Genomic DNA, 9,854 nt, shown 5'->3' on the forward strand with positions numbered 1-9,854 from the left:
AGCAAAACCTTTTTGGGTTCTTTTATTATGTTTTTCTTGACATAATAGGATATTACAAACCAGCTAGGGAATTAGAATTTATACCAATTAATCTTGTAAATCAATCACTGCAGATAGGCTATTTGATTATGCCCCCCCCCCCCCCCCCCCCCCCCCCCCCCCCCCCCCCCACCCACCCCATTTGTAATTCACATCCGCAGCATTTATTGTAGATCCTCTGTAATTCACGTATTGTAAATCAATTATTGTGATATGTTCGTTTATCTCTTCGTGTTGATGAATTTGTCCATGCCTTCTGAGCAGGAAATTACATTTTTGAGTGAGACAGTTCTCAGTTTGTCAGTCCTTTGTTACAGTTTCCAAACTCTCCTTGTGACAGCAGAAGAGCCGCACAAGTAAAGATGTTTATCACATGTTGGATTATGTTGAAAACGAGCACAATTGTCTGCATGCTTCTTCTTCTTCTTTTTTTTTCCACCGTGCCCTGACATCCAATCTCACGCGCTCAATCAGAGCGTCTCACCGTGACACAGCTCCATCTCCATCTACTGTATCTGATAATATGGTCAGGAGCTCAGCTGTCACGCGTGGACATTTAAAGTATTTAGGCAACGAAAACATAAATCACAATCTAAATAAACGTTCACAACGCAATTCAGAAAGACATTTAAATTCATTTTGTAATGTGTTATCGGATCATGTGGGTAAGTGAAGGACGAAAGGGGCCACAATTTTTAAAGATTAAAGTTTGAAAATACATTTTGGAACTTTTTTAAAAACAGTTTTAACTTTGTTTGTTTATAGATATTATTATCTGAACTTGGATTGTATTATCAATTGTATAGTAAAACAGCTTTACACTATAAATGTTGTCTTTTATGCACTTAGCAGCGTAATAAGTCGTTATTGTTGTGAGGATAAACGCTCTATTAACGTTGAAGCTTGTTTTTAGGGCAGAGGGCAAGGCGCGTGCGCACACTGGCACGTCCAGGCGCATCTCTCGTGTTTCCTGAGTCTAGGACACTAATAAGGGATGAGATGCGTCTTGTTAAAAAACATCACATGTTTGTGTGCTCATCGGCCCCAGATTAAATTACTGAACATCAGGAGAGACTGGGAGAAGAGCTGCGAGAGCTGGACCAGCAGGAAGAGAAAGCAGACTCTGTCCGAGAACACAAAATAGTTTGGGGTGGTCGACAGGTTTTTTTTTTTTCTTTCTTTTTCTTTTACAATCTACGTTACTTATCTTTCTGAAAAGTGGAAATGGAATCCCTGCGATTTGTTTTTCTCCTATTTTGTGCCTTTTTAGTTTATCAAGCAGATGGACGCAGAAGTAAGTGATGCTGCTTAAAATATCTTATTATGCTTGTTGTGTAATTGAAAGGGCTGTTTGGAAATATTAACTGTCACATGTTTTATCATAAATGTTTTCTTGTCTGCTGAAATTGAAATATTTATACCAGAAGTGATATAAACGATTTCTTGAAGTGAAAACAGTCTTGGTGCATTAGTTATTAAGTTTGAAATGTACTTTGATTTTGTATTTTTCTAGTAGTTTGTGTATTGTTGTCAGCTCTCTGTATCAGAGTCCCATGAGCTCAATTAAGGCGTGTGCTCTGACTGACAGTCTGTGCTCACATAGAAAATAATAGAGGATTTTTATATGAATTGCTGGAATATGTATTTACCTTTGAAACCCATTTAATGTACACTAATGTCCTGTTAGGCACACAGAGGAAGTTTTTTTTTTAAACTTCATATGAATGCAAAAACATGTGGATATTTGATTAATAATGTTGGTCTTAATTAAGCCAGCAGCCAGAAACAAAGGACACAAAACAGCACAAGATACTTGATAAATAAAAGGCGTTATGGTATAGAATTTAATCAATCCCTCAAAAAAAGTTAGCCAAGAGATATTCTGATCAGTGATCAAATGTATCATCTCCTCCCCCACATATAAAGAATGTTTTTTGAGTTGATAGAAAAAAAGAAGTGAAGGCTGTTATCATGTTTGCAAAAATAAACAGAAAACCTTAAAATGGAAAAGAAGACATTTGCTTTGATGTTTTATTTAAAAAAGGAGTGGTGGGAACAATTACAAGCATTCAATGTGCAGAACTTATTAACAAAACTTGATTTTTCATTGGGGGTCATCTGTGAACATTTTTAGTGGGATTTGAGTATTAAAATGTGCTTTCGTCATCTGTTTTCAGCTTATGGTGAAATTTTCCCCCACAAGCATGAATTAGCGAAGAAGCTTCCATTTCCAATTCCACCAATCCCTGGCTGGGATCCTGACACCAACCCATGGGATGATTACCTCTACCCTCCACTCAACCCGAAGCCAAAGGAGCTCATGCACCACAAAGGTTAGTAGAGTCACCGTCACTGTCTGAGTTCTTACTGGGATGCTTAGATTTTTTTTTCACCTTGAAACTACTGCTTTCCTGCAGGTAAACCCAAGGTTCGTCTGACCAGCGATAGTCCGGCTCTCAACGGCTCGTGCATCTCCTTCACTGCAAAGCTGGAGTATCCTCCGTGCCAGAAGGAGGATGTTAATGGAAACCTTGTTTGGGATGAGCACTGTGAGGATGGTACGGAGCTGGAGGCCTCAGGTGCTGCCAAAAAGCCCGGCCAGGCCATGCACCCCAGACATTTTACACCACTGTCCACCAAAGAAACAACCTTGCACCATATCAGAAAACCATTTTACACAAAACATGAAAGAAAAAAGATATCACAGGTGTTTTGAGATTTTTTTTTAAAAGTGGTTAAACAAATTAACTTCGAGTTTGGCCCCAATTAACCCAACATTTACATATGTTCACATACAGAATGGATCTTATGCATTTTCACCTACTGCCCAGCTGACAAGCAGACATTAAGCATTTATTTTAAGTTGTGTGTTTGACTACCTGGTGACTGAGTTTCCTATAGTCACTCAGTTTTATCTCAGTTTTGGTCTCCACCAAACTGTTAATTTGCTGAATGCTCCACTATGCTCTCCATGTAGTAGTACTTTGTCTGCTGGAAGCTATTTGGCTGAAACTTCTGTTTGCTTCTGCAAGGGTCAAGTGTAGTAAACCTTCACCATATTTCTCACATATTTTGACATCGTCATGAATTTTGATATGCTTAATAATATGCTTTAATCTCTTCTCATCCAAACAGCTAATGGACAGGTGCGTTCTGGCTACGTGTACAACTGGACTTCCTGGATCGATGATTATGGCTTTGGAAAGTGCACAGACTTAAAGAAGTGCAATGTGTTTCCTGATGGGAAGCCATTCCCTCAGAGCAATGACTGGAGTCGCAAGAGCTATGTCTATGTGTGGCACGCGATGGGTGAGAAAACACACAAATGTACTGCTTTGCTCACACACAGAGAAAAGAAGAAAAACAAAAAGTCAGTTTTCATTTTCATTTTCCATATTCACATGACTGGAATTTCTTCTGACTAATGTTGTTATGATCTAATCCTCTTGTGTTCCAGCATGTAAACATAGGGAATATAAAAGAGTTGTTGTATCTTCACAAACTTTTATTTGATAGAAAGAATGAAACTGTAGGATGGTGATTAGCTTAATTTCAAGGTGAAACCAAATTTCAGAACTCATGAGCTGCTGGCAGCTAGGTCACAACAGCTAATATTAGCTAACGATATAATTAGCTAGCACAGGTCATATGAAATGACCATCAGCTAGTAATAACACATTTTGTGTTGTATTTTCAAACACCATCAAACAGAAATACGAGCTAAAAGTGGTTGCAGTAACTGAAGGATGGTTTTATTCTTATTACGGCCATATTCCCTTCCAGATTCACTTTTCTCTCCGTTGTCTTTTATTGTTTCAATATTTCGACTTGTGAGATTCCCTTTAATTAAATGATATTCCAGCGTGGAACACAACATTTCAAAGACATTTAGCGTCCCACCATGAGAGGAACATTTGGTGAAAATGGCTGCCATGTGAATATGGTGGATTGGTCTTCTTTGTGCGTCACAGGCCAGTACTATGAGACATGTGACGGCTCCTCCTCGAGTGTGACCATCAACACCACCACCATCCCTATCGGGGCAGAGGTCATGGAGGTCATGGTCTACAGGAAACGTGAGCGTAGGAAGTACAGCCCCCTCTCCACCGACAACACCGTCTTCTACGTCACAGGTGGAGACAAACAGACCCTTTCAGCTTGTACAGGTTTATATGTCAGCATGTTTCAGCAACCTGCAGAAGGAATTATTTATGCGCCCTCCCTCTCCACACACTCTCTCTCTATTAGATAAGATCCCAGTGGCGGTCAGCATCTCCCAGAAGGCTGCGGTCAACGAGTCCGACAATGTTTTCTTTCGTGGTGAGGACGTGGTCTTCAAAGTCCAGCTCCATGACCCCAGTGGGTACCTCAAAACCGCTGCCTCCATCGACTACATCTGGGACTTCAGAGATGGCAACCAGGTGGTGACACACCGCGACCTGACCACACACACCTACAGCAGACTGGGGAACATGAGTGTGAAGCTGGTGGTGGAGGCTGCATTCCCTGCAGAGTGTCCTCCACCCGCTGCCACCACAGCTCATAAGAGCACCTCTTCTCCACCTCCCACAGGTACTAGACACATAGATATAGATGTAAACTCTGCAAGGTGTTAGATATCCATAGAGTGTCTAAATGTATGTTTTAAATGAAAGGTGGATTTGGATTCTGGATTCAAATGCAATAGCTTTTAATCTGCAATCTGGGGACACTCCACTAGATGCAAGAAATTGTCTGATTTTTCAGGCGATGAACCCAAAATGATATTGTCATTTTAAGCTTAAGAAAATAGGTCTATGTTCAGCAGTTGCAGCTTTTAAAACCAGAGTTTCCTATTAAAACCTCTGCTGGGGTTTTGATGTCCAGCCCCTTTCCCTAATCAAAACACACATGGATGAATTGGATGAATTATTAATTATTAATTATTAAGAGTTATATTTAAAAAAAAAAAAAAAAAAAAAAAAAGAGGAAAAAGTATAAAACAAAGGCTTAGATACCCTGATTTTTAGTCCCTCATAGGGGACAAAATGTAAAGTTGCTGGTTCCTGCAATTCCATATGAAACCTGACAGTATAACCTATTAAAGTTCCCATCCAAAACTTAAGATTCTCACTGCACCACTATTGGCATTGCTTTGAAAAGCTCCCTCCACGCCCACAGTAAAACATGTTACACCAGTTTTACGTTGGCAGAGTTTAGTAGAAAAAAAGATCTTGAGCTTTGGATGAGCTGACCAAAGAAAGCATTAACCCTGCTAACCTCAGGTACAAATCTGGACCTTGGAGAAGAAATGTACAGAACAGATCATACATAGAATTGTTTGCCTAGAGAAAAAAAGACATGTGTCATATCGTTTTCATGTGTCTCCCCCTCCAGAGGCTCCAACAGCTCCACCAGGTACTCATGCTGGCACTGTCAAGATGGAGACCACACGGGGTGAGTCCAACCACCAATATTGTGTTTGTGTGTATGTGTGGAAGAGAGAAAGTAAGCGAGAGAGACAGAAGAATATCAAGTGCACGTTAAATATTAATAAAGAGTCTAGCATGAATTTAAAACACTTTTTTTTAATCAAATACACACTCTTGTCCATTGAGCCTTTCTTTCTTGTTTCAGCACCACCCAGCACCAGTCGGGCCCTCCCCTCTACTTCCTCCCCCTCCACCTCCTCCTCTTCTACAAGTGCCATGCCAGTCACAGAGTCCTTACCCCCTTCTGCAGCCAGCTCGACCCCAGAGTACGACCCCACCATGTCCTGGCTCCGCACCAGACGCCTCAACAGCAACGAGTGCTTCCGCTACGTTCACGGCACCTTCATGGGCAACATCACCATTGTTGGTAGGAGGCTCCTGCTATTTTTTAGATTCAAATCTTCATCAGCCTTTTCAAACTATTCTGTGATATTGTCTATCCGGGTCCCGACGTGACAACCACTGGATGGCGCCAAAGTCAGATATTTTTAGTCGTATACTGAGCACTAAGAGACCGTAATGTCTCGTGGTCAGTGAGTCCTCCAGATTGAAATAACACAACAACTTTAGAATAACATTTCTATCTAGTAGTACAGACATTTAAGGTACCAAGAGGATGAATCATAACAACGTACACACAAAAAAAGGTTTGTGTGATATTGTATTATTAATGGTATGCACAACTAATCATAGGATCATAAGAAAAAAATCCTACGTTTCTCATACAGGTGAATTAGGCAGTGGCTTTTTAAATTCTGCACTCTTGCTTTCTAACAAAGTTTTTACATTTTATTTATTTTTGGCTTCTTGCCTTATTAGATAGGACAGCTGAAGAGAAACACAAAACTGAACCAGCAACAAATGTGTCAAGGACTTCTCTACTCGGGATGCCCGAGCTAAACCGGTGCATGAATTCATTTTTTAACTGTCTGTTTGGTTGAATCAAATTGCTACAAACACTGCTCGGTTAATCGAAAGGAAACACATCTTGGTGTTGGTTTGTTTCACACATAAATTGAACTCAGGTCTCAAAGGTAAACCCATGCATTGTTTGACCTACCCATCATGTGACTTCTCACATGCTATGCGGCTGGAGCAATTGCACTGAGAGTTTTATGATTGATTGGTTCAAACTGGTTCACAATTAGGTGGGTTTGGGTTAGTTCATTAGTTAAGTATGGACAGTGAATGAGAACAGCATGACCCTAATGACTTTGACAATCACTGACCCCTCCCCCACTTCCATCACAAGGTTCAAATTTGTAGATTCAGGTGAAACGTCTTGAAATAAATGGAATGGATCCTCGTGAGGACTTGTACTGAAGTTCATGTCCCCTTCTTCAGGATGATTTATAACAACTGCAGTGATTCATTGACTTTTCATCTTGCACCATCATCACGTCAACATTACTGGTGTAGAACGAATACCTGCAAAAGTCATGGCATTCCCAACATCCTCAACTGCAGTTTGTGTTTATTGTTAATAAGTAAATGTTAGCATGATAACCCCAAGCTAAGATATTAATTATGGTAAGCATTACAACTGCTTGACTTCAGGTGCTTTTACCATAAGCAAAAAACTATTTAATTTATGAACTATTAATAAAAGGACTTAAGAATATTTGCAGGTGGGATTTGAAGAGCATCTTTTTTTCTTTTGCCATATTAGGTCAGGGTTACCTTTATCTTTTCTCTCTTATTTTGTGATGTATTTTATGTAGGTAATGGTTAAGTTATGTTTGTGTTTTTTTGGTATGTGCTTTATCGGTTTACATATGGATTGTTATATTGTTCTTATCTGTTGACTCTTCTGTGGAGGCTGGTTTATGTGTGCAGCTCTGGACTAGGATAATGTAAAACCCCTTCAGGAGTTTTTATTCACATGTTTACATGATAGAACAAATATAGTTTGATGTCAAAATAACGTTTCTTTATTAGAAATTGTTTTTCACCCTCAAACTCTGAAAGACGCCAAACACACACGTTAGTCTCCACTAGAACGTTTTGAGCTTCATCAGTTGAATGTTGTTGGTATACATTTATGCATCAAAAACATCTAAAACTGACTTTATTAATTTGCTGTCCGCAGAGCCCAAACACCCCCTGAACAGCCAGCCAAACAGTCGCATCATAGACGTGTCCGCCTCGAGAGTGACCAACACAGATATCAGCTTCCTGGTCAAATGTCTGGGCAGGTGAGCATGAATAAATATGAACAATATTGTGAGTGAAATGTAAAGGGAATGAGTGTGTTTGACTTTTCCTCTTTGTATAACCAGAAAGGTCACATAAAGGATTCATTTACTTCTGTAGCTCTTAAAAGGAAAATCAATAGAACAGAGACATGACTGGTTTCCAGTTTAATTGGCATTAAGTAGTTTATCTGTTGGTAAAATTAAATTATGTTAAAAAAACACAACATTGAAAATTAAATGACAGATTAGAGACTTATTAGATGAACTAGTTAGTGTAATATATTTTTCTTGTTATTTTCTCATTTGCTTGAGAACAAATTGTCCTGCGGAATAATCTGCTTTATATGTAGACCTGTTCTCTATTTGGCTGTGGCTCAGTTGGAAGGGAGACGGTTGTTTCTCAACCAGAAGGTCGGGGGTTCGATCCCCAGTTCCTGCAGCTACATGGCCGAGGGGAAGATACTTAACCCCAAGTTGCTTCCGCAGTTTCGTCAGTGGCCTGTGAATGTGTATGAATGGATGAGTTAATACTGATGGTGACTTTACAAACAGCCTCTACCATCAGTGTGTGAATGTGTAGGTGTGACCTGCGGTGTAAAAGTGCAACAAGCTCAAGTCCATTTACCATTTGTTAAGAGCTAAAGACAAACATCTGACATTTGTTGATATATTTTAAAAAAGGAAAAAAAAATCGATAAAGAACTGTTTTGATACTTTCATTTAAACCTTCACCTTTCGTGCCTTTTCCTCAGCATCCCCACCTCGGCCTGCACCATCGTGTCAGACCCCAGCTGCACCCGAGTGAGTAACATCATGTGTGATGACGTCCCGCCGTCCAAACAGTGTGAGGTGCATCTCAGGCGGACATTTCTGGAGCCGGGCACCTATTGTGTCAACATCACGCTGGAGGACTCCAGCAGCTTGGCACTGACCAGCACAACCATCACCATCAACAAGTCCCAGGATGCACCTGGTCGGTTACAAAGGGACACCTGCATATTCATAAATTACTTCTTTTTTTTTTTTTTTGAGCTCTTTTACAAAATTCTGTCTGTCTGATTATGTTTCCCCTGTAGTGTCTAAGAAGTCGCACGCTGCAGAGGTGGTGCTCTCCTCCAGCGCCGTTCTGGCTGCCGTCTTTGCATTTGTCGCCTTCATGGTCTGCAGGTGATGTACAGCTGTTTTTAAGAATTGCTGCATCATTCAGCTCTGTCTTTCACATATCAAGACCATATCTTGACTTTTCCCATCTTATATCTCCCTTATGTCCCCCCCCAGGCGTTACAAGGTGTACCGACCAATTCGGAGGTCACTGGTTGAGGATGCCAGCGGACATGCTGGATTCAAAGGCCGCGCGGTCCGTCTGAGGGAGGCGCTGTTCCCCTCCAGTGAGGAGAGCCATCACTTGCTGACTGAGCGACGCCCAATGTAGGCCTGAAGAAGCTACATCAGAGCATATTTGTCTTACACGGCAAAAATACTGGAGAACAAAATCATGATCGACATATTCAAATTCAGGCTGAAGGTCCAACAATGAAGATCACAGGAACTCATTTATGTCTGTAGAGAAATAAAACGTATTAATACTGTGTTTTTGAGACTTAAATTGTAACAAGAATTAAGTTTGTTTTCCTTTATTGTTGGATAAAATGTGCCTGATTAGTTGTGTACAAGTTGTGATTTATGTGTAATGTCAGTTCCAGGACCTTCTTGATAATACCTTATACTGTAATTGTAATAATCTTTATGGATTTCTATGATAAAATCTACATTTGTATGCTCTTTATAGGTTGAATTACAAATTGAAACTGTAACACTCTTAAACTAATTGAAGGAATTCACTGGAGACTCGACACGAGGACTTTAATAAAGATTGTGAACTAACTGCTCATCTTTTCAACACCTCTGTCTCCATGTTCTAATAATATGAACTTTTTAAACACTGCTTTGATACAATTACGAAGGACATTAAGATTCTCTACATATTTAACGGTGACACTGGGATCTTTTTACAACCTAAACTCATGACCCCAGTATGAGCGCCCTTATTAGCCCAACACATTCAATATTAGCTGTGTGCCAAATCCATTGACCTTCCATTTTGTTCAACCTCAGACCTCTACTCCACCATATCTCACAGACAAATAGT

The 9,854-nt window shown here is 40.1% G+C and overlaps 1 protein-coding gene across 2 annotated transcripts; it reads left to right on the forward strand.

Moving 5' to 3' along the window:
• Positions 1-1,114: 1,114 nt before the first annotated feature.
• gpnmb (glycoprotein (transmembrane) nmb) lies at positions 1,115-9,594 on the forward strand. 2 transcript variants are annotated; one of them, XM_061060182.1, is made up of 12 exons: positions 1,115-1,333; positions 2,217-2,372; positions 2,457-2,618; positions 3,175-3,348; positions 4,011-4,172; positions 4,288-4,611; positions 5,416-5,475; positions 5,656-5,877; positions 7,600-7,705; positions 8,458-8,678; positions 8,782-8,872; positions 8,984-9,594. In XM_061060182.1, exons 1-12 carry the CDS (start codon positions 1,264-1,266, stop codon positions 9,135-9,137), a joined length of 1,902 nt encoding a protein of 633 aa, XP_060916165.1. In that variant the 5' UTR covers positions 1,115-1,263; the 3' UTR covers positions 9,138-9,594. The 2 variants fall into 2 exon arrangements, with proteins under 2 accessions (XP_060916165.1, XP_060916166.1); XM_061060183.1 differs by having other exon boundaries at positions 2,457-2,597.
• The last annotated feature ends 260 nt before the right edge of the window (positions 9,595-9,854 follow it).

The sequence above is a fragment of the Labrus mixtus genome, chromosome 16 (assembly GCF_963584025.1).
Source record: "Labrus mixtus chromosome 16, fLabMix1.1, whole genome shotgun sequence".
Classification (NCBI taxonomy): Eukaryota; Metazoa; Chordata; class Actinopteri; order Labriformes; family Labridae; genus Labrus; species Labrus mixtus.

What these genes read in the sequence shown, in the direction of transcription:
- gpnmb (XM_061060182.1), top strand. Translation starts at nt 1,264, where the DNA reads ATGGAATCCCTGCGATTTGTTTTTCTCCTATTTTGTGCCTTTTTAGTT. An exon ending in TCAAGCAGATGGACGCAGAA is followed by an intron (nt 1,334 to 2,216) that starts GTAAGTGATGCT and finishes ATCTGTTTTCAG; the next exon opens with CTTATGGTGAAATTTTCCCC. An exon ending in CAAGTCCCAGGATGCACCTG is followed by an intron (nt 8,679 to 8,781) that starts GTCGGTTACAAA and finishes TTTCCCCTGTAG; the next exon opens with TGTCTAAGAAGTCGCACGCT.